General features: G+C 46.1%; 1 protein-coding gene across 6 annotated transcripts in view; it reads right to left on the bottom strand.

Annotated features, from left to right (window-relative positions):
- Nucleotides 1-25,596, bottom strand: part of mapk8ip1b (mitogen-activated protein kinase 8 interacting protein 1b) — a 227,162-nt gene that overhangs the window by 39,640 nt on the left and 161,926 nt on the right. For all 6 annotated transcript variants that reach the window (XM_038807886.1, XM_038807884.1, XM_038807883.1 and 3 more), the window contains 2 exons: nucleotides 16,796-16,877; nucleotides 13,029-13,841 (listed from right to left, as the gene is read on the bottom strand). In XM_038807886.1, the coding sequence (XP_038663814.1) occupies nucleotides 13,029-13,841; nucleotides 16,796-16,877 (895 nt within the window). The remainder of the gene's footprint in view (nucleotides 1-13,028; nucleotides 13,842-16,795; nucleotides 16,878-25,596) is intronic.

Here is a 25,596-nt window from a genome sequence, read left to right on the forward strand (position 1 = left end):
AGCAAGCCACTCTGTTGTGGCTTCTCAAGCACACTAAGTGATGGGCAATAAATGTTGATCTTGGCAATGCTCCCCGCATCCTCTGCATGAATAACAAGGAAAAATGCTCAGATGAGCACTTCATTCCAGGAAGAAGCTGAAACCTGCTAGATCATTCTTGCCTCCTTGGCTGGGAGCAGCTAATACAACAAAATCTGAAGGATCAATACTAACATCTTCCTCAAGGCTGAGATATTAATTGGATAAACTCATAGCTACCTGTAGCACTGTGCCTTTCTTTAAAAAAAGATTCTTCTCAGGCTGTTGGTGTCATTGGCAGGGCCGGCATTTATTAACCACCCCAATTGCAATTCAGGTGGTGTGGGGGAGGGGCGGGCAACCATTACTATCTATATGGTATAGGTACAGTGCTATTAGAGTGCGGTTTTGACACAGAAGCAGTGAAAGAATCGTGATTATGGCTCCGTCAGCATGATGTGTGGCTTCTGAGGACAACTTTCAGGTGGTGTCTGCTGTGTTTGGTCTTCTGGATGATAAGGATGTGTCAGTTTGACTGGTGTGTAGCCACCTGGGGTGACCACTGCCCAACACAAAATGGAAGATTGCAAGGAATGCAGGGAAATTGGACATGTTGTAAAGCAAGCAGCTTGCAAAGCGCTTGTATATTCAGACTACTGCAGAAACCAGTTTTGACTGCGGCAGAAACCAGACAGCACTATGAAAAGCAACAGTTAGCATACTAATGAGGCGATACCGGGCGATCCCCAGATACAATGGAAACAAGTTAAACACAGATCGATACATTCAATGGAAGGCCAGACTTTTCGGCGCCAAAGAAGTCCAAAACAATAAGTCCCAAGAACCGCCCCAGTGATCGAGGAATTGCCCCGCTATTGGGGAATTCAAATCAATCGATTGGGAAGAGACCCAATCGATTGCGAGAGTATAGAGGGTCCGCCCAGGTGGGCGCAAGACCCTGAGAGGAGAATAAGACAGAGACCGCGACCCCAGCTCTCTCTCTCTGCCAGCCTCTCCTTGACCAGCCGGCCCTCCCAGCAGAAGAACCTTGAGGAGGAGGGGTCTGGACAGCAGCCGCCAACAAGTAAGTCACAACGCACGCTACAAGAGTAGACACTCCTGACCCCCTTTAGTCCATAACTACTGGAAGCCTGCGGACCCAGGACAAAGCTAGAAGCCGTTGTTCCTGATCCGGCAGTCCGCTTATCCAGATAAGTATTTGGCCTATTAGTGGTAGGATTAGCCTAGTCTTATAATTTATATGCATGATTAGTAGATTACTGTAATATAATAAATGTGTCTTGTTTGAACTTACTAATTGGTGTATCGATTTATTACTTTGAACTTGACCTTGAAACTGGTTGCGGTATCTTAATGATACCTGGCGACTCTGAAGCTAAGTAACGAAACAGAGCCAAACTGAGTGTTAAGCACACTCACCCAGAACGAGCAACATTTAGTGGCGACATCCGACGGGACTCGACTAGAAGTGGCCCCCCCACTCCGTGGGAACCCAGAAATTTGAATTTTAAATCCAATCGAGAGAGGGAAAAACCACACGTGTTCAAGTAGTTCAAACCAATACTCAAAATTCGGAAGTGTGTTTTTGCATGCGTAACTAACAGGGTTGTAAGGTAAAACCGCGAGATTTGTGTTGCGACAAACTGTCGGGAGTTTATAATTCGGAACATAGCGAAAGCCATACCCGTATTTTATAAGCATTCCCTTATTATCCCTCGTTCCAAATTTAAGAGAGCATAGGAGAAAAAGAAATGGCCATGCAGGCAATGGAATGCCTCATGAACCCAGAGCAGTTCGTGGTCGCAGCGACCAACAGCAGCAGAGTAGGTCAGTGTCCCGTATGGGAGCTGGAACTCAAGTACCTCAAAGGGAAAGGATGGCATCTTTGGAGTGAGTTTTGTGTGATTGAGGAGACAGGTCCCGGGAGTACAGGACATACTTGGTGGGAGAACCAGAGTGAAATTCACAAGAAAAGTATAAGTAAAGCACGTAAGCCGATGGCAATTGTGTCCTGCTTGGCACAATTGCGAGGCACAGAGGAGGTCGTCAGGCCGCTCCGAGCAGAGTTAGAGGAGAAGAACAGAATGAGCAAAGTGGATGTCAGGGACATCGAAAAGGAGAATATAGGATTGAGACAATGACTGGCAGATAAGGATAGAGAGGTGGATAATGCCAAGAGGGCGCATCAGTCTTGTCTAGCCCATCTGAGCAGCTCTCAAGTTCAATATGAAAAAGCCCATCAAGATGTGCAGCGTGCAGTCTTGATAAAAGAAGAGTCAGAAAAGCAGGTAGAGACACTGAAGAAGCAGTGTAGCGACCTAAAAGCAGCTTTAAGGGCACTCCATGCTGCCACCACTGAGCAAAGGCAAAGCACAGTGGACCATGCGAAATGTAGGAAGCAGATTGCACAGCTGCAATCTCTGCTTTCTGTGCAGAATGGCTTCCAAGAGACATTTGGGACACAGTTAGAAGAAGAAAATGCCCCAGATTGGCAGGAATTAAGTGAAACAGCGCAGCGATATGTTCAGGGAACATGTGCGCCAGCAGCGCAACAGAAAAGGAAAGCGCCCCAACCCCCTACAGATCAGATAGCACCCGCTCCAATGAACCCAGTCACCACCCAAAGAAAAGCAACCGCAGAAGGCGCACCCGAGATCACGTACACCACCCCCTTAACCGTGACACAACTAAGGGACGCGCGTGAGAAAATCACCCCGTTCCTCCCCACTTCAGACCCCCACCAATTCTTTGCACGAGTGAAACAGCAGGCGACCATGTACGGCCTGGATGAGCGAGAGCAGGTTAAGCTCACGGTTTTGAGTTTAGACTCATCGATAGTAGCAGCCCTCCCCGACTCACAGAACGTTGGAGGAGGCACCCTCGAAGAGATGCATACAGCTATTTTAGACGCAATTGGGTACAACAGCGGAGACCCAGTCGAAGGCCTAAATAAGCGTAGGCAGAAAAGGACCGAGCACCCGACAGCATTCGCAGGAAGGCTGTGGATTCATTTCACTGCCGTTTTTGGTGATTTAAACAGCGCACATTTAACCCGAGACAATATGGTTAAATGGACCCGTACCATCATCTCCCACGCCACAGATACAGGACAGAATGTCTGCTCCAATTATGACCCCCCAGAAGAGGCCCATAATGAAAAATGGGTACTGAAAAGATTGTCCCGCGCTTGGGAGCAATTTGTCCACGGCAAGGTAACAGTAAAGAACCCCGAAGAAGCTCAGGCTGCAGCAGGTATCCAAGCAGTGAGAGCGCACCAAAACCCCGCATGGGTAAATGAGGGAAAGAACAGCCCCCCACAGAAATCGCAGGAATGTTACAACTGCGGACAGTTAGGGTATTTTGCTAGGGAATGCAACGGCCCGCAGAAATCTCAGAGGCCAGCAGACAGGCACTCTGACCAGGAACAAAGCTAAGCCTATCCACAGTATAGGGACGCAGTCAGGACAGACCAATGTGGACGGAGCGGACTGATGGTGTTCGGGCTCCCCCACTTGGGTCTGTGACACCCTCTGGGACCAATCCGGAAGACCGGTGGTCCCGGCGAAAATTCGGGGCAAGCCCACAGAATTACTCTGGGACACAGGAGGGTCCCGCACAACCATTAATTGCTCCAGTACACCACAGGCAGACACGTGGCCCACTACAGCCACAATAACCCTCAGCGGCTTTATAGGCCACTCACAGCAGGGACACATTACAGCCCCTGTATCAATCCAACTAGGGAATATCTCCACCAGACACCCCGTTGTTTTAGTTAATCTGCCCCGCACAGCAGAACATATACTGGGCATTGACTTTATGAATGCCCACAGCCTGTCGTTCGACCCAGTAAATCAGTGTGTCTGGCGAATGGTGAAATCAGACAGAGCACCCGCAACGCTCACAGTAGGAGAGTACGCAAACAGGATTAGTTTTGACCCGACCACACTTAGCACGGATAAACAGGTTAGGGCAGTACTGAACAAACACAGGACAGCATTTGCCAGTTACCGGCACGACTGCGGCAGAATGACTGGACAAGTTCAAATTACAGGACCTGACCAGAGACCACAGAGACAGTACAGATTTCCCCTAGAAGCGGAGGGAGAAATTGGAAAAGTTATAGAGATCTTATTAGAGCAGGGTGTACTTAGGACAGTAGCCTCGACTAATAATGCCCCTATTTGGCCAGTGAGGAAGCCCGACGGATCATGGCGTCTGACCATTGATTATCGGGAACTCAACAAAGTTACCCCAGCAGTAGCCCCCATGGTAGCAACAAGTCCTGCTCAAGCAGGGACTCCATTCCAAATATTTCACGGTATTGGACATTAGCAACGGCTTCTGGTCAATCCCATTGGCAAAGGCGTGCCAGTACAAATTTGCCTTCACATTCAAAGGACAGCAGTACACATGGACATGCCTCCCACAAGGATTCCACAATTCCCCCTCCATTTTCCACCGACAGCTGGTAAATGGACTAGCAAAATTTTCCCGACCCAAATGTCTGGTACAGTATGTGGACGACCTATTACTCAAGGCAGAGCACATCACGCTTCTGTCTGAACTCCTGGAACTTCTGAACTCAATCGGCTGTAAAGTTAACCCCAGAAAGGCCCAACTATTGGAAAATAAAGTGATGTATTTGGGTACAGTCATCACACACGGCAAACGCGAGATCGAGTTCAGAAGAATTGACTCGATCGTCAAATTGCCCCTTCACCAAAATGTTTCAGCCCTCCGGTTGTTTTTAGGACTGGTTGGGTATTGTCGGAACCACATCGATGGTTTTGCGACCAAGGCAGCCCCACTATCAGACCTCCTTAAGAAAGGAGCCCCTTGGGAATGGCTTCCGCAGCATACAGAGGCTGTGGAAGAGTTAAAGAAAGCCCTTAGCGCAGCACCCGCGCTGCAAGTTCCAGACCCACTCTCCCCCTATGCAATTGAGGTAGCTAGCACAGATCTGACCCCCTCGGCCGTGCTCCTTCAGGAACGGCACGAGCAGCTACGACCAGTGGCTTATGCCTCACGACTGTTAAACCCCGTGGAGCAAGGTTTCTCAGCCTGCGAAAAGCACCCGCTCGCGGTATTCTGGGCAGTACAATACTTTTCTTACATTACCAGACTCAACCCCATCACCATTCTGACCGAACACACCCTCATACAGTTACTTTTAGACGGACGACTGAAGGACGGTTCAGTGAGCCAGATAAGAGCAGCTAGATGGACACTTCTGTTACAAGGACGGGACATAACAGTTAAACGGACCAAGACACACATATTTTTAGCAGACAACCTCCAGTACCCAGGACAACCCCATGAATGCGAAATAGTAGCACCCCTACACAACACAGGACCCTTCATTGCTAAGACGCCCCCCAGGAAGATAGGGAATTCAAGCCAGAGCCCCCAGCCCACAGACACGTGTGCCCCCTTGAAGATCTATGTGGACGGTTCATCCACAGTTTTAGATGGCGAACGCATCACTGGATGCGGAATTTATGTGGAAGATGCACAGGGACTTGCACTAGAGGAGATAGCATTAAAGTTACCCGGTCATTTAGGCGCGCAGGCAGCAGAGCTCGCGGCCATAGCATACATAGTGGACCACCCAGATTCATTCCCCAGCCCAGCAGACATATATTCGGATAGTTTATATGTCTGTAACAGCCTCACAGATTTTCTACCCCTGTGGAGGACAAGAGGTTTTGTCTCCGCGGACGGGAAGCCCCTTCCATCAGCCCCATTGCTCCGCCATATCCTGGAACAGGCAAAGGATAGGACGTATGGCATTATTAAAGTTAGAAGCCACCATCGATCATCCCCCCCTGGAAATGTGAAAGCTGACGCACTGGCTAAAGCAGGTTCCAGGCGAGGTCATCTTTGGACACCCCCAGCTAGCGCACCAGCTAGCGCCCCTGTGAGTTCAGTTCAGGTCTCACAGACAGACATAGAAGATTTAGTACAGGCACAGAGGCAGGACGAAAATCTCCGGGAGATTTTAAAAGGAAACTTTGTGGCCCAGTACGACAAATTCAAACATGCTTTGACCACACATGAGGGTGTGATTATCAAAGACAAGTTGTATGTGGTTCCTGAGAAAGACAGGAATCAAATGATTGCCTTATTCCATGATGGTCATGGACACCAAGGGATCGACCCTACCACAGCCCACCTTAGACAGCTCTGTTGGTGGCCCAATTTAAGAGACAATGTAACGCACTACATCGAGAACTGTTTGATTTGTGCACAAAATAACCCGGAGAGGTATGCAAAGAAGGCACAACTCAGCCACACTCGCCCCGTTAATGGCCCCTGGACTAACCAACAGATCGATTTTATAGGTCCCTTGCCCCCTTGCAGGAATGGCCATAAATATGTTCTGGTGGTCATAGACACGTTTACGAAATGGGTAGAGGCATTCCCATCTCATACGAACACAGCAAAGACAGCCGCAAAGATCCTGACCCACCACATTTTCACGAGATGGGGACTCCCCAGAAGTATTGAATCAGATCAGGGATCTAATTTTACAGAACGGATCGTGAAGAACGTCCTGACCATATTCGGCATCAAACAAAATTTCCACATTGCGTACCACACCCAGCCAAGCGGGATAATGGAACGCATGAATCGGACTCTAAAATCGACCCTTAGAAAAATGGTACAGGGGAACAATTCAACTTGGGATTCAGTGCTCCCAGTCACTCTTATGTTTATACGAAACACTGTTTCAGCATCAACAGGTTTCACCCCACACACACTCATGACCGGACGCCCTATGAAAGGATCCAAATTCCTTTTAGGACTCAACATGACCAGCCCAGAAGTGACGGCCCTCACACACGAGACAGCAGTACAACAATTAGTTGAGACTGTAAGGTCGGCTCAGCTAGCAGCCGCAGTAAAATTGTGTTAAAGGCGGAAACAGAGCAAGGCTTGTTTCAACAAAAATGTTCACACCACAGAATTTCAGGTTGGCCAACAGGTAATGTTATCTGTGTATAACCCCAGCACGTTTCTGGCCCCAAAATTTTCCGGCCCGTACTCAATTTCAGACAAAATCAGCCCGTCAGTATATAGGATCAAGTACCCAAATGGGAGGACTGCGTAGTTCCACATTAACCAGTTAAAGGCTTATGGAACACAGTCAAGCCACTCACACCATGTCCTGCTAGACGCAGCAGAACACCACACCCCGCCCACAAGAGACACATTTCCACCCTCCCCCACACATACCAGTTCCTCATCGGACTCGACCTCGACTCCACCCAATGACTTCATACCATGCCCCAAAACGTCCACAAGCTGCCACAGCAGAGGCAGCAACTGTGACTTGGACGACAGCCACAGCACGCCTCTCTACTGCCCTGATACAACAGACCACACACACATCAACTGCGACCCCGACTACAGTGATTTAGAGGTCACTTATATTAAAACTCCAGACCCACAACCAAACCCACCGCCCAACTATGACGACCCCGAAAACGTTCATTCAAATTTAGACCCCACAATTTGGCACAGGGACAATTCTTGGATACTTGTCCTGAATGACGAGAGTGATCCCCGGTTACACAACACTAAAATTGCATGCCTGATACACACAAGGGTATGGGATTCAGGAGAAGAGGATGATTTGATGTCTGACTCCTGACACGGAAACCCCTTTGCGACCCTGTTCGCAGAGAATGAAGAGAATTGAGGTGTCCAGATGATGTAAAAAGAGGAACCGCTTGAGAGATAAACGGTGTCCTTTCTGATGGAACCTGCACGCATGTTGGTGAATGTTTGTTTGTATGTTAAGTGTTTGATTTGGAGATTGGCCATTCGCTTTTCAGCCGAAAAACTTGTGACCACCTCACATGCACGTTAAGTTTGTCCGCAGATAACTCTGAGAACTTGACTCAGCTGCAATGTCTGAAGCCCATCTTAAGGCTTCACCCTTCACCCCACTAGGAGCATCTTGGCTCCCCCTTTTTTTTAGGTGCCCCTCTATTCTGGGAATAGAGGCTGAAAATCCACAATGAACAGTCCAAAGATGTGCGGGTTAGGTGGATTGGCCATGCTAAATTGCCCGTAGTGTAAGGTTAATGGGGGGATTGTTGGGTTATGGGTATACGGGTTACGTGGGTTTAAGTAGGGTGATCATTGTTCGGCACAACATCGAGGGCCGAAGGGCCTGTTCTGTGCTGTACTGTTCTATGTTCTATGAACACATTCATGCCCATTCGCTCCGTGTTGCTCAGGCAGTGGAGAAACGGCATTGAGGACCCGCCCTGTCTGAGGACTCCCCCTCTGGAAAGCTAAGCTCGGGTACAGCACAGCACGCCCTACTCGGAGATTCCATCCTAATCTTACCTGTCGCAGCCCATACGCAACTCATTTGGATATCTCATTTCTAAAGTTTGGTTTCATTTGTTTTGTTTGAGGTAGCCCTTCAGCTGCCATTCCTTATGCTCTTTACATCCAGGAACATTCAGATGGTAAATCATAAAAACCTGCGAGACGGCTCGCAGTGGCAAAGTTGTTAAGTGTATGTCTGGTCCTAAATTCGCTTCTGAAAAAAAAATGAGGGGAGTCACAGGGTGTGACTTGGCCATTCATTTAAGGGACAATTGGAATGAGAGGACAGATACACTAACATTAAAGGTATTAAGCGAATTATTGACAGATACTATGCTTGATTCCATAGCTTTCGAACGTTCGAAGGAAGGATCAGAGCAAGATCAGCAATACAAAAGGCCTGAAGGAAGAAAAGAAAGACCGAGATGATGACCTATATGTTTTTAGTTATTGTTTTTGTATTTTTGCGTGCAGACGCAAACCCTTTTCCCCTATGACCCCCGCCGTTAATGTTTCCCAGACACCAACTTCTCAAAGCCCAGTTATGAACAGCGATGACCAGGCCTGGTGCACAAAATTTATGAACTGGTACTCCCTTTCATACGTTATCGAATCACTTTTGGTGATAGCAGCTCTCTGCATCGTAGTGCAGACGCTTTGGTTAAGAAAATGGAGAAGGAGAGCCTCCCGCTCTTGCGCCTCGACTATATGGAGTACAATCCCCTATTTTCGGCTTCCACCATTCCCCCCAACTCCTTGATGTGTAATGAATGATTTCATTTGGTTTGATGTTGTAAATAAAGATCTTTCTGATGTTTTGTAATGTTCTGAGCTCCACTGCCGAGCCAGAAATGGAGTGTAATGATAATGTTTTAAGGATAGGAAGATAGAATGTTTAAATGTGTAAGGGAGTGTAGTTTACAAAGGGTAATGCTTAACACTCAATTTGGCTCTGTTTCGTTACTTAGTAATGCATGTCCCCTTTGACATAGCGCCAACCAGAGACCGTTAGATAAAATTTTTGTGCCATCATTGAGGAAAGTGTAGAGGCCATAGGACTCGCTGAGATCAGGGAACACAAAGACACCGAACTTGGGTGATCCTTCATGATTTCTCATGAGGATCACAAGGAGGGAGTGTAGCCACCTGGGGTGACCACTGCCCAACACAAAATGGAAGATTGCAAGGAATGCAGGGAAATTGGACATGTTGTAAAGCAAGCAGCTTGCAAAGCGCTTGTATATTCAGACTACTGCAGAAACCAGTTTTTACTGCTGCAGAAACCAGACAGCACTATGAAAAGAAACAGTTAGAATACTAATGAGGCGATACCGGGCGATCCCCAGATACAATGGAAACAAGTTAAACACAGATCGATACATTCAATGGAAGACCAGACTTTTCGGCGCCAAAGAAGTCCAAAACAATAAGTCCCAAGAACCGCCCCAGTGATCGATGAATTGCCCCGCTATTGGGGAATTCAAATCAATCGATTGGGAAGAGACCCAATCGATTGCGAGAGTATAGAGGGTCCGCCCAGGTGGGCGCAAGACCCTGAGAGGAGTATAAGACAGAGACCGCGACCCCAGCTCTCTCTCTCTGCCAGCCTCTCCTTGACCAGCCAGCCCTCCCAGCAGAACACCGTTGCAGCAGAAGAACCTTGGGAGAGGTCTGGACAGCAGCCGGCAACAAGTAAGTCACAACGCACGCTACGAGAGTAGACACTCCTGACCCCCTTTAGTCCATAACTACTGGAAGCCTGCAGACCCAGGACAAGGCTAGAGGCCGTTGTTCCCTGATCCGGCAGTCCCCTTATCCAGATAAGTATTTGGCCTATTAGTGGTAGGGTTAGCCTAGTCTTATAGTTTATATGCATGATAAGTAGATTACTGTAATATAATAAACGTGTCTTGTTTGAACTTACTAATTGGTGTATGGATTTATTGCTTTGAACTTGACCATGAAACATGTGGCGGTATCTTAACGATACCTGGCGACTCCAAAGCTAAGTAACGAAACAGAGCCAAATTGAGTGTTAAGCACACTCACCCAGAACGAGCAACAGGTGCTGGCGAAGAAGCTTCAGCACGTTGCTGTCGTGAATTCTGTGGATGGTATACACTACCATGGTGCGCTGGTGGTGGATCTTTAAGCCAGTAGCTAGGGTGTTAAAATAGCAGACAGTGTAGTCCTGGAAAGTTTGAGATTTTAAGAGTGTTGTTGGAGTAATAACAACAACAATAACAACAATCTTTATTAGTGTCACAAGTAGGCTTACATTAACACTGCAATGAAGTTACTGTGGAATGTATCTCAGCCTTGAGGAAGATGTCAGTATTGATCCTTCAGTTTGTGTTGTATTAGCTGCTCCCAGCCAAGGAGGCAAGAATGATCTAGCAGGTTTCAGCTTCTTCCCGGAATGAAGTGCTCATGTGAGCATATTGCCTTGTTATTCATTCAGGGGATTCAGCGGGGAGCATTGCCAAGATCAACATTTATTTCCCATCACCCTTAGTGTCCTTGAGAAGCCACAACAGAGTGGCTTGCTCAGTCATTTCAGAGGGTAGTCGCCACACTACGGCACCTGCTCCGGTACACACAGGGAGAATTCAGAATGTCCAATTCACCGAACAAGCACGTTTTTCGGTCTTGCACCCTTATTGAGGCTGGAGGTGGTCCAGCTGACCTGGACAGTCACAGGGGCCGAGTGTAAAGGCGTGCTGGTTAAAGGACCCGCCTTGTTGTTGTGGGTCGTTCTCCAAATTATATTAACAGAAAGGCCCGTCAGTCCTCGTACCTCCCTCCCCACCCCCACATACACACTCATGCTTCACCCATGCACCCCCCACCCACCCAATTCCATGTCCATTTACCAACTATAGACTGTACAGAATGCAATGAACAATATATTGAGTAGGATGTGGAAACAAAGCTTGACAAAAATCATGCATTGATAACTTCCTACTTTTGTTTAAAAAACCTTTTTACTACAATGCAATAAAACTATCATGCAGATCATTTAAAGTATCACTAGGTGAAACTGAAAGCACTTTGAAGATTTTCATTTTGTGTAAATGAACATTGTGAAATTGACAACATGGAGCATAGAGTCAGAGCTGTGAATGAAGCAATGTTTTCTATAGGGCGCAAGTGTTTCATCAGGTAAATAGATTTTATGCCTCCAACCAAGTATACATAATGAGGTTTGTTCGAGAGTCTAGAAATCTAGTGGTCTATTAAAAGACATAAGCACCAAGTAAACCATTGATTGATTTTAAGAGTAAGTGGTCACCCATTTAAGACAGAGGTGAAGAAGAATTTAATCTCTTATAGGGTAGTGAATCAGTGGAATTCCTTACTGCAGAGGCTGTAGCAGCTGAGTCTTTAAGTATATTCAAGACCGAGATAGATTTGCAATCAGTAAAGGGATCAAGGGTTATAGGGATAAGGTGGGAAAACGGAGTTGAAGATTATCAGATCAGTCGTGATCTCATTGAATGGTGAAGCAGACTTGATGGCCGAATGTCCGACTTCTGCTCCTATGTCTTATGGTGTTATGCCAGCTCTGGGACTGAGAGCTGTGCTATCAATTTCACAATGTTTATTTCCACAAGATAAAAAAGTTTCAAGTGTATTCCTCAACTGACATCACAGAAACAGAGTGTCTAATTATTGTCACATTTGCCCGAGGGAGTTTCCTGTGTGCCAATGACTGCGTCACTTCCTACAACAGTTCTTCATTGGCTTTAAAGCACTTTGAAATGTCCGATTGTCATGAAAGGCCAGAACATAAACACAAGTCTTTCTTTCTCTTTTAGGTTAGGGTAATAAATTGCAGCCTTGCCAGTGAAGCCTAGAATCCTCAGAATGATTTCAGCCTAATGGCGTATGTATTGCAATGTACACACCAAGCGAATCCATGAAGCATAGCTTACACAGACTTGAATCCCTTGAAGCTTGAATGCATTATCCAGGATAACATTCATGTTCAGGACTGTAGGGAGCACTGCATTGAACTGAGGGCCCAGCTGCTTATTCAGGTGGGCATTAGCAATCGTGCAGCATTATTCAAAGAACAAGAATAGACAAGCTCCCAGACAACATATCTTCCTCAAACAGCACCAACAGGATCAAATTCACAAGTAATTTATCTCATTGTTGGATGTGGGGACTTGCTATACACAAGTTACCACCATTCCTACATTACAACGGTAACTGTACTTACCTTATTGGTTATAAAGCATTTTCAGATGTCTTGAAATTGTGAATATTTAACCTTATTTCACAGGATGATCCTGTAATTGAGCCCACTGTCCCAGATTGGATGCATCCAGAATTTGCCATAATTCAGATCTTTAAATCTTGCACATGTGGAGTACCCACTCTGCGCCCTCTCATAGCTCATATAACACCCTCCCTTCCCCCATGCTGGCACCCTGCACCTCCTACCACCTCCCTCACCCAAAGTTCTGGAAGCCACCCTCTTTTCTTTTCCCCCCACCACACCAATTCCCCCACAAAAACCGCTATCACAACTCTGGCACCCCCCCCCCCCCCCCCCCCACTACTGTCACAACTCTGGAGCACCATGTAAATCTCCAGATTGAGCGATTCAGCCAGGGAAATAATAGAAAGCTACTTACTGGACGTTCTTGACCTTCCACTCATAAAAACATTGAGGAATTTCTTTGAGAAAGGAATATCTGCTTCTGGAGTGGAGTCTTCTGATAGACAGACCGAATCTCTCTTCAGCACACCCTCCTCATACTCTTCTCCAATAGCAGACTCGTACGGAGACGGAATGCAGTTGTCATAGACGGTTGCTGAATCGCTGTCGTCGCTGTACCCTGAGTAACAGTGTTTTAGGCTCACCAACTCCAACTGCATGTTGTCGTCCACAACCAGTGTGTACTTAACCGAATCATAGGACAGCGCACTATCTGAGCTAACAGAGGTCCGCGGAAAGAGCTGCTCTGCATTGAGCGAGGTTCGTGGCAATGAGCAGTTGTGAGACGTGGAAAGGTAAGAGAGCTCTTCATCCCCTTCACTGATAGAAGGTTTCGGGTTCCCTGGTAGGGTTAAGCAGTGGGCAAAGTCGACATCCGAGCTGATGGACATGCGATTCTCGTTGGACTGAGAGAGGAAGGGCTTCTCATTTTCCGAGGAGTCTGAGTTCCTCTGCACCGGAGTTAGGTAGATCTCCTCAGTCGTCTCGATCGGCACTTGCGTTTGGTATCGGATGCGCTCATCATGTTGGCCCTCGTTGTCCTTCGCCCGCTGATTAGTAGTCGCCACCTTTGCCGAGCACCCCATGGGGTTGGAAGCTACAGTCTCGCTCTGCCCTGCTGGTGCCCGTCTGCAGGGATTGACCTGGGCAGTCGATGTCCCTTTGTCGGTGGTGCCACTCGCTGGATTCACCTCATCGCCCAGGCACCCGTGAGCGGGAGTCATCTCTCCTGTAATACACAAAGGTTATTGAATGCTACAAACAATTCCCCCACCCCAAAAATACCAGCTGTCATATTCTCCAGACCACTGCCACACATTTAAAAAGAAAGGCATTAGCTGCACTGCTCAACCAACACTGGCCCTTCATACAATTAAGTGACACAAACTACCATTTGGACATGCCCTGGGGGATTGGGACTGTGGGAGTGGGTTCTTTCATCTGAATGGAAGGAAACTCAAGAGATTCAAAAGGATAATGGCAGTAGAAAAGAAGGGGTGGGGGAAGGAAGGGAGGGACACTTGAGGCTAAAGGGAGGAGGAGGAAAAAGGTTAGTATTAAGGAGGAGGGGTGAAGAAGGGGAATGAGGAGTGGGGAAGTGGGAAATGCAGGAGGGGAAACAAAGAGGAGGAGGAGGGAGGACAGAGGGAAAGAGGAGAAAAGAGGGGATGAGGGGGAGGAAAAAGGTGAGGAGAGAGAGAAGAAAAGGTGGAGAAAAGGAAAAGAGGAGGGAGAGGCCAGATAGTGGGAAGGAGGAAGAAGAACAGAATTGATGTACAAGGATATAGACCTTGAAAGACAAACAAATGGACAGTGACACAGCCACAAACCAAAGTGTTGTCTTTACTGACTTGCAGGGGCTTTTCACAGTAACTTCATTTGAAGCCTACTTGTGACAATAAGCGATTTTCATTTCATTTCATCATTCTTACTCGTTATTTTAAAAGCATCCAGTTCCCTATGCTGAACTATGCGTGGAGCTTTCTTTTAGGTCTCTCTGTGGATAAGACCTGTAGGTAACATTGAAAATGTGGCAATAAAGATATGGATATGGTGACTGGTGCGCAGAACAATCAAAAGCAATTTGATAAAAGAAGGTTGATAATTGAGGGCACAGATTAGACATGATGGTCAAAAGCACCAGAGGCTGCATGCGGATAATCATTTTTATCCAACAAGCATTTAATATATGGAAAATGCTGCCTGAAAGGGTGGCGGAATCAGCCTTGGAAAAGGGAATTAGAACCATAAATGGAGTGGAAAAATTGCAAGGATGTGGGGAAAGAGCAGGTAAGTGGAACACACTGAATTGCACTAGGATAGAAATTACATTGATGTGATGGACTGAATGGTCTCTTCTGTTCTGTACTATTCTGATTGTGTGTGTGAATTGCACTCTCTCCCTCCCCCTCCAGTTACCATGCCCTACAAGGGTATTGGCAATCATGGACTTCCACTGGTCCATAATTATGTATTGCAAAGTAGTGCAGTGGTTTGCCGTCACTTCCCGCATTATGGTCGACAAGTGAACTCTCCCACTTTTACCGCCGACCATCAGGTGTATTGGAAGGATTTACAATCTAATAGCTAATCTGTTTGGCCCTGTTATGAACACACCTTCTGTGGCCATCAAGTCCTGAAGCAGGTTTTGAACCCAGAGCCTCTGGACAAGAGGACGAGAAGATTAATAAACTGTACATTGCGCTCCTGTTACCAATGAATTGAAGATTCAGAGATTGGATAATTGGAGGAGTCTTTCATTGACTTAACACCAGGAAAGCCAAGAGAGAACATCTCTCGACAAGAAATAGGGAAACTGTGTCAGAAATTGTCTGAGAAGCTAGGAGTTAACCACTCCGAATCTTTCTTCCTCCTGCAGCCCGTACAGTGGGCAGGCCCATCTCTATCTTATGCTAAAACTGGGTCATTAAAATCTCGCCACACCCTTGCAGAAACATGTTGCAGTTCTTCCCCCTCACCAGAGGCTCCTCCAATTACAAACTTGGAAATCTGTGTGTGACATCCTCGCAATCCAAGCAAATAGTTATCAGCAGAACCTCAGGAGATTGCTGTCGTGAGTCAGCAGAGAAGTGGAGGCTACTGTTAAAGTCTGGGATTCCCAGTGGAGTGGTCAGCGAAGCCTAATCATTTGTCATCCCAGCCCCTAGTGGGAATGTGCGGTGAGAAATCTCAGGGAAGAGGACTGATTATTTGCTTGACAATGAAGAAGAGGTCTGCAATCCACCAAACCAGTTTCCCAAACCGAAGACAAATACCTAAGGGGCAGATTGTCATCTTCGCGGCCTGGTGGGTACATTGGTGAGACAGATCACCCGCCCATTAGAGAACCTATCTGATTTTTATTCCATTGACCTTGCATAGAGCACCGTTTAATGAAGTGATATGTCCGAGGCATTCACAGGATAGTTAACAGGCTAAATTGACACCAAGCCAAAGGAGGAGATATTAGAAACATAGAAAATAGGAGCAGGAAAAGGTCATTCAGCCCTTTGAGTTCAAGCCTGGTCAGTCATTCATTATCATGACTGATTGTCCAACTCAACAACCTGATCCCGCCTCCCCCCCCCCCCATATCCTTTGATCCCCTTTACCTCTAACTCCTTGAAAATATACAATGTTTCAGCCGTAACTCGTTCCTGTGGTACTGAATTCCACAGGCTCACCACTCTCTGGGTGAAGAAATTTCTCCTCATCTCGGTCTTAAAACTGTCTACCCTGTATCCTCAGACTGTGGACTCCCCCACCATCAGGAATATCCTTCCTGCATCGACCCTGTCCTAGTCCTGTTAAAATTCTGGATTTAAGGCAGGTGACCAAATATTCAGGCAAGAGATAGATTTTAATGAGGGTCTTAAAGGAGGCAGTAATTGCAGCGGCAGATATGAAGAGGAAACATTCCGTCTCCCTTTAGAATAAACCTGCATGAATCACCTCAAGACTTTTTACTTTATGAAAGGCTCTACATAAATGCAAGCTCCTGTTCCCTTCATCAAATGGTAACACAACAGTCATTTTGTTTTTAAAGAAGTCCTTGCACAAAACACACACACCAGAGGTCACTAATCAACTTTGGTGGATTAAGAACCAAGGAGATAAACTTTTCTTTTAGAGACAGCTCCAATAAGTACACAACAACAGACCATGCAGTGCAGGCATACGTACCAGTTTTCAGTGGCGATGATGAGCGAGAGACCTTTTCCTGCCAGCTGTACTTTTTGCCGAATGAGTTGTTATTCAGTGTATCCTAGAAACAGGAAACAAAGGGTGTCATGTGCAGATGGTGACAGTCTCATGCAGCTGGGGCAGCAGAAGTTGCTGACACATAATTAGGCAAACAACATGGGCGGGAATCTCCCATCCCGCGGCAGAGTGTCCACACCGTCTTAAACTCTGTCTCACGACTAATTCTGGCCCCTACAGGGTCAGGGTCGGAGAATCCCACTCCATATTTTCAACCTACTGCCAGTGACATAAAATAACAAAGATTATTTCATTAAAAAAACCCTGTTTACAAATGACCAAAAACCACAGGAGGGGAAGAGGGTGAGAATCGTAACATTGGGTAGTCGTGTAGAAGCGTAAATCTAGACTAGGCTGCCTGTTAAACACCTATCCTGATATCTGCTGCCATTGCCTTGACTCAGGAGAGGTTAAACAGGTGGCTAAGGCCTTTTTAACCCAGTTCTACACCACTGCCTCAAGTCAAAAGTGAACCTTATCTGACAGCAACAGTGGTGAATAAAAACATGAAAGTTGACATGATCATATTTTATCCTTATACATGAAAAATAGAAGCAGGAGGAAGCCATTCAGCCCTTTGAGCCTGCTCTGCCATTCATTATGATCATGGCTGATCATCAAATTCAATTCCCTGATCCCACCTTCCCCTCATATCCGTTGATCCCTTTAACCACAAGAGCTATATCCAATTCCTGCTTGAAATTACACAATGTTTTGGCCTCAACTACTTTCTGCAATAGTGAATTCCACAAGTTGACCACTCTCTCACCGTCCCAGGAATCAGCCTGGTATACCTTTTCTGTACTCCTTCCATAGCAAGAACATCCTGAGGATGTGAAGCAAGGGTTAAGAGCTAGAACGAGCCAGAATGAATGGGATACATTAGTGGAAAATTACAAGTGGAGGAGTTTGTTATTGAAGCTATTAAAGGAGGATGAACTTGTTGAGATAAGGGAGTTGATATCGGAATTCATGAGCCGACTCATGAATGACTGTAAGCCGAATAGCCTTGAGAAACAAGGCAGATGGCCGGATGACGGAATATGAAATGTGGGAGCCGCTTGTAACTATGGCCAACACTTGCTGTTTAAGCTAAGACTGCTATATACTCATGTGCCAATAGATAACCTCAAAGTCTGTGACATATAAAAGAAGGATGTTTTGAGCAATACTTTGGCACTCTCCGAGGTGGTTCTCCGGAATACCTAGAGAGCTGCCCCGATCGCAATAAAGAATATTCTGAAGTACGAACGTGTTCAAGACTGTTTCCTCCGGACTGAGAGACAAGTGAATTAGAGACACATTCACATTTTGGTGGCAAAGGTGGGATTTCAAAGAGTCTCCGCTGAGACTGGCGGCATAAGCGACTGATCGAGTTCGGGAGCGAAGGAGGAATTGGTCCCCATTGTGAGTAAAGTTTTTGCCACTTTGGTATTCCCCTCCGCTGTACCGTCCGCGATTCGGCCCTGCTGTCAGTGCTCAGGGACGCTCCTACGAAATCCAGGTCAGTCCGGCAAACCCGTTTAAGGGAGGGAGTGTGACCCCTACATTAATCGTCACTAGGCACAGTCAGGGACTAGTGCTTTAAGGGAGGGAGTGTGACCCCTAGAGTAATAGTCACAGGCACAGTCAGGGACTAGTGCTTTAAGGGAGGGTGTGTAGCCCCTACAGTCATAGCTACAGAAGAGGTTTCGGCATCATCATGATCCTTGCCTTTGTCTAAAAGTGCCCCCGCGATAAGAGGCTTTAGAAGGGTGCGTGATCAACCCTAAGGTAACAACATAACAGGGACGTCATAACCTTGTAGTTAGATAGGCTTGCAGGCACGGATGAGCCTGCCTGAATTGGGCAACAGAGCAGGATAACTCCGTTTAAATTCATGATTGAATAAATTGGTCCAGGACCATTTCGCCAAATGAACGATAATCGCAAGGATCATTAACTGCCAATAGTGTTAGAGATGGTATGTTAGATACAACCTCTGATAGTGGAAGCGCGCTTCAAACCTTGTGTGAACAATATCCGGAATATTCCAAGCAACTGAGACAATTGTCAGGAGAATTGCATAAAAGGTTAGGAGAAGAAAAGTGGCCACTGGGGGGAAAACTAATGCATTAAAACTGGGTATAAAATTGACAGAGAAATGAATAGTTAAAACAGCCAAGGTCTTAAAAAAAAAGGAATGCGCATATGGGAAAATAACCAAGTCATTAGGCTATCCGTCTTGAATCTGTATATTAATCCATGTGAGTTTAAGCTTAAGTGGGATAGGCTTAAGTGGGATAAGAACATAGAACATAGAACAGTACAGCACAGAACAGGCCCTTCGGCCCTCGATGTTGTGCCGAGCAATGATCACCCTACTTAAACCCACGTAACCCGTATACCCGTAACCCAACAATCCCCCCCATTAACCTTACACTATGGGCAATTTAGCATGGCCAATCCACCTAACCCGCACATCTTTGGACTGTGGGAGGAAACCGGAGCACCCGGAGGAAACCCACGCACACACAGGGAGGACGTGCAGACTCCACACAGACAGTGACCCAACCGGGAATCGAACCTGGGACCCTGGAGCTGTGAAGCATTGATGCTAACCACCATGCTACCATGAGGCCTCTCAGGATAAGATGCTGTCAGGGACTGCAGAGTTCCCAAATCTTATCTCCCAGAATTCTAACATAATAAACTGCTTTGTTACTGATACTCAGGCCTTCGTGTGAATATTTTCACCCCTAACATTTAGTGTAAGTCTGGAAGGATTTGCTGAGCTGGACGCCACTCGAGCCGGTGGACAAGGCGAGTAGTCAAACCTTTGACCGCCAAAAATTTGAGTCACTCGGCAAGGCAGACAGACGGTGAGGTAACATCCAATAAATCTGGTATCAAGGCCAAATGAGTAAAAGTAAAAGAGTCAGTTTAAACATTTTTTGGGTTTTTGAAGAGCAAAATACTCTGGTACAAAATAAAACAATGATCGAAGATGGGTGTGATTTCTGTGAAACAGAGAAAAATGGTGAGATACACAGAAGTAAAGATAAGACAAATAAAGTTAGAAGCACAAATGACATAAATTAAACCTTCACACCATTTGGAAGACAGGCTGGTTTAAAGGAATTGAGCTCTAACTCATTTAAGCATAGCAATAAAGCGGGTAAAGATAGCAGCAGTACAGATTGTGCAAACTAGCAAAAGACATCACAAAACTGCCAACAATTACGGCTAATGGCTGTCCCGGAATGTCTCAAGGAGAGAAAAAGAAAATCAAATTAAGTGAAGTCCAAAAGATCAGAAAGGGGCTAAAACACTCAATTAGTTTTGTTCAGGAATATCGGAGGATGACTAATCCCCCCCCTCCCAAAACGAAAAAATGGGGAGGAAAATCAATACAAGATTACGGTTATAAACTTAACAATGGATACATGTCGTGAATAACTTCAGATCGTTTCAAGCCGTCCAGATAAATTCGGCAGTAATTCAACTTATTTGAAATAAAAGAAAAATAAACATCCAATAATGTCTCTTTCCAAAAACCGGTTAAATAACGAACATTGAAAATTGAAAGAAAGGATGGATAATGTCTGAGGTCACGTAGCGGATGGAGATGGCATCATGCCAAGTTCTCCACCACTTTCGATTCTGTACAAAAATTTAACCATTTCAGCAAGCAGGTCATCTGCACAAAGACATATACGTCTCTAAGAATAGCTAATGCCTCTAAAATCAATCAGTGGAAATTTACTTAAATGGAATGATACAGATAAAGTTTTCGAAGGAGAATGAAAAATGTTGTTCAGTATTTTAATTGAGCTCCATTTTAGAGAAAGAGTGAGAGAGTTAGAGAGAGAGAGCCAGAGAAGGAGAGAGGGACTGATAGAGACAGCGAAAGTTGAGAGAGCGAAAGAGAGCGAGTCAGGGAGAGACAGAGACGGGGAGAGGTAGTTAGATAAAGAGAAAGAGTGACAAGAGTTCCAGAGACAGACAGAGTTACGTAGAGAGATAGACAGAGAGAGAGGGAGTTTTAGGCATCTATAGAGAGGGAGTTTTAGGCATCTAAACTTTGTTCTGAACTATTCACTGTCTCTGTATTCAGACTTTGACTTTTAAAAGTTTTGTTACGAGCTGTGATTATTTGAAAGCTTCAAATGGTCTACGCATTGCCTTTAAAGATTATAGTTTGAGTACAGTTAACAATTTTTTTCTTTTTAAAGGCTATCATTGACATTTCCAGGGTAATTTTGATACACAAGGAATTTTAATCAGGGTGCAAAATCACGTATGTAAGAATAAGAAAATATTAGTTTTATGGTGTTCAGTGGAGGTTAGGATAGTTGAAATACATCTGACAAATATCATCAAGCCGGTGTTTCATTAGTTAAGGGTTAAAACTTCCCTGACACAAATAATCATCAGTAGGGTGAAATTAACCTGTCTCACAACGCAGATGTTTTAATTATGAGATTGCAGAATTACTTATAAACAACAGATGGGTAAATGAAATATGTCCATGATCATGCTCGTCTGGGAAAGAACCACGCAAAATTGGTTCACTCAGAGTCTCAATAACATATTGTGTTTGCTGAAAGACTTGATAACGGGAATCTGGCAGCACTCCAACTTTTACTCCCAGTCCATTTGAGTGAAAAATATAAAAAACGTTTAGAGATGCGAATGGCATCATTCCAATTTATCCACCCACTATACACTCCTTTTTGTCTCTGCAAGAAAATTAACCCTTTCAACAAGCTTTTGTGTGTAATCCAGAAGATGTCTTGACATTCCCATGCTGGGTTTGCCTGTAAGCTCTGGCCCTTTTAATTCTGATGAAGTAATGAACAGTCCACACAGCTGAAGATGCATTTTAATTGGAACTTACAAATCTTAAATTTTGAATTTTCACCCTCTTAACGACCCAGACATGACCATGTTCACAGATGGAAGTGCTTCCATCGGTGAAAGGGGGGAGCGGTTATCAGGATATGCTATAATCAACCAGGGTGGGGAGACAGCAGAATCAGCAGCATTTGAAACTCCATTCTCGGCCCAGCAAGCAGAATTGTTCGCACTAATACGCGCATGCGCACTAGGAGCAGGCAAAAAAGTAAATATTTATACAGACTCCAGATATGCCTTTGGAGTCGTACATGACTTTGGACAATTATGGAAGAATAGAGGATTCTTAACATCCGCTGGCACTGCAATTTCCCATCAGCAGCTGGTGACCCAGTTACTCCAAGCTCTTATGCTCCCAGAAAAGGTAGCAATGATAAAGTGTACTGCCCATACGAAAGGAAAAACTCCAGTAGATGAAGGAAATAGGCAGGCCGACCACCAAGCAAAAGACGACTAAATGGCGGTGCCTAAAATGATGAGCCAGACTAAATGCTCAAAAGACAAGTCTCCCTCTGAAAAACCTATGCCGACCATTACTGACGTAATCCAGCTACAGGAGGACGCTCCTGCTAGCGATAAAAAGTTATGGGAAGAATTGGGATGTACATATGGTAAAGAAAGTAAGCTGTGGGTCACCCCAGCAGGGCAGACATGTATGCCCGATGCTTTGGCAGCCTGTGTGGCCGAATGTGTACACTTTGCAACTCACTGTGGTGCTCACGCTACAGGTGATATATTGTTAAAAACCTGGTGGCATCCCAGACTGCAGGAGATAGCCCAACGAATTAGCAATCGCTGCTTGATATACCAGCAGTATAACCCTGGTAAGGCAGTGCCCTATGAGTAGGGGAAAACACCATTGCCCGAGGTTCCCTTTGAGACCCTGCAACTGGACTACATTGAGTTGGAAAGATGCCAGTGTTATAAGCATTTATTAGTGATTGTTGATGTGTTTAGTAAATGGATAGAGGCCTATCCTACTGTAGATAATAAGGCTTCAACTGTAGTAAAAGTTCTTAGGCGTGAAACTGTACCAAGATTTGGAATTCCATATTGTTTAAGCTCTGATAATGGGCCTCACTTTGTGGGACAGATCAATAAAGAATTCTGCACTCAACTGGGAATTAAACAGCAGTTACCCTGCGCCTACAGACCCCAGGCAGCTGGGATAGTGGAAAGAGCTAACCAGACTCTGAAGACCAAACTTGCTAAGCTACAAGCAGAGACCGGAGCCACCTGGCTCAAACTTTTACCTGTTGCACTTTTCCAGATCAGAACCACCCCTGCGGGAAAGACTCGATTGAGCCCCGCTGAAATCTTGTAACGAAGACCCCTTCGCACCCCCTGGGACTGTCATACATCCCAAGGCATTCAGTTACACCACATGTCTACAGAAATGGCTAATTACATAACAGCCTTGACTAAAGTATTAAAGAGTCTCCACTTACGAGTACGTGCCGCACAAGAGGAACTGCCACCCTTGGCCAGCTCCGATATTGTGCAACCAGGAGATCATGTGATGATCCGCAATTGGACACGGAAGGGGTTGGAACCGCGTTGGGAGGGACCATTTCAAGTTCTCCTAACCACCCCCACAGCAGTCAAAGTTGAAGGACGTAATGCATGGATCCACATGCACCATTATAAACTAATAAAGTTTGCATGATCACTAACTCTCGTTTTAAAGTTCTAGGTACATGTGGCTGATCGTTCGACTACAGGATGAGGCTGCATTTTGTCCTTGCGATTCTCGCTAGCACACTACTGTGTGCGATCGCTCGAGACCGGCGATGTAGACCAGGCGGACGAATTCTGCACCTTTGTCGTGAGGACACCTTTAGCTGTGCCAACAGCACCACAGATGAGACCTTGTGGACGGCGACCCCGGTAGATACCTGCACCACCATCATTCATCAAGACGAGCAGAAGCCTCGGTTCCTGACTAGCTGCGGATCCCTGACCTGCGATCGCTATGCTTGCCGGTGGGACTACCGGTGTACGAGGAAAGGCAAGCCACGAGTTCCTGAATGTAAGACTATTCATACTCACCCGCCTACCAGGAGGAAGCGGGCAATGCACCATGTGACTGCTAACTCGTTTTTGTTCATGACCTACAGGGTAAAGAGACTCCGCCAGTCCTCCTCGGATGACTGGTGGGGATGGTTGTGGTCTAGTTCCTGGACCACCTATCTGTTTCATGGATTTATTATCTTTATCGTTATTTGCATTTTGCTATGTATCATTGCAACCTGCGTGAAATGCTTTTGTAATCGTTTAGGCGCCTCTGTGATGCCACAGATGCTGCAGCGGCTTCCACAGTTAGACAAGCAGGACTTAGTAGGTGCCGAAAATGTGTATGAGGACGTTGGACCAAAGGACGATTTCCCGGAGGAATTCCTCAGACTCTCAAGGATAAGCCCCTGAGGGCTGTGTCAATACGGAATGATCAAAGGGGGGAATGAGGATGTGAAGCAATGGTTAAGAGCTAGAACGAGCCAGAATGAATGGGATACATTAGTGGAAAATTACAAGTGGAGGAGTTTGATATTGAAGCTATTAAAGGAGGATGAACTTGTTGAGATAAGGGAGTTGATATCGGAATTTGTGAGCCGACTCATGACTGTAAGCCGAATAGCCTTGAGAAACAAGGCAGATGGTCGGATGACGGAATATGAAATGTGGGAGCCGCTTGCAACTATGGCTAACACCTGCTGTTTAAGCTAAGACTGCTATATACTAATGTGCCAATAGATAACCTCAAAGTCTGTGACATATAAAAGAAGGATGTTTTGAGCAATACTTTGGCACTCTCCGAGGTGGTTCTCCGGAATACCTAGGGAGCTGCCCCGATCGCAATAAAGAATATTCTGAAGTACAAACGTGTTCGAGACTGTTTCCTCCAGACTGAGAGACAAGTGAATTAGAGACGCATTCACAATCCTTCCTCAGATAAGGACACCAAAACTGCACACAATACTCCAGGTGTGGCTTCAATGTCCTATACAACTGCAGTAGAACATCTCAAATTCTCTGGCTATGAAGGCCAGCATACCATTGGCCTTCTTTACTGCCTGCTGTACCTACACGCTTACTTTCAGTAATTGATACACAAGGACATCAAAGTCTCATTGAGTATCCACCTCTCTTAATTTACATGCTGTTGGAACCATCAATTCACCAGACACGTGTTTCCGATATGAATATAGGCTTTAATCTACTTACTACAGAGCCAGCCTGTTACCCATTGATGAACTCTTGGTGAACTGCAGGCTGACTCTGGACAAGGGTATTTATACAGCAGCACAAGGGGGAGGAGTTGTGGGCGGAGCCCTGTACAAGCTCCTGAGCATTCCCAGAGCTACTCACCCTAGCGGTCGGATAACGCTACTGCGCTTACAAAGATACAGTGTGAATTACCATGTTACATTCACCACATTCACCCCCTGCAAAAAAAATCAAGTCCGGCGGGGGTGGTGGTTTACAAAGTCAGTCTGTCCGGTGGTCGAACTGTCCACTGTGATCTGCGGAGCACCGGGGTTGCAGCCTCTTGCGGTGGCTGGATGGGTGTAGTGTGCTGGGGTACGATGGCGGACTCCAGGGAGGGTTGTATCTGAGCTTCATACTCTCCTGGTTCGACCGGGGACTGGGGGCGCTGGCAGGCGTAGGTGCGCGGAACTGGTGGAGCGAGCTCATGGGCTCGGGAGCGCCAGCATGGGGTGTAGGGTGAGAGGTCCTTCTGTGGGGGCAGAGGGGCGCTGGATCCGGCGGGTGCCAGATCCCGGAGTGATACAGTGTCCTGAAGGCCGTCAGGGAACTCGACGAATGCG

Source organism: Scyliorhinus canicula, chromosome 9, assembly GCF_902713615.1.
Source record: "Scyliorhinus canicula chromosome 9, sScyCan1.1, whole genome shotgun sequence".
Classification (NCBI taxonomy): Eukaryota; Metazoa; Chordata; class Chondrichthyes; order Carcharhiniformes; family Scyliorhinidae; genus Scyliorhinus; species Scyliorhinus canicula.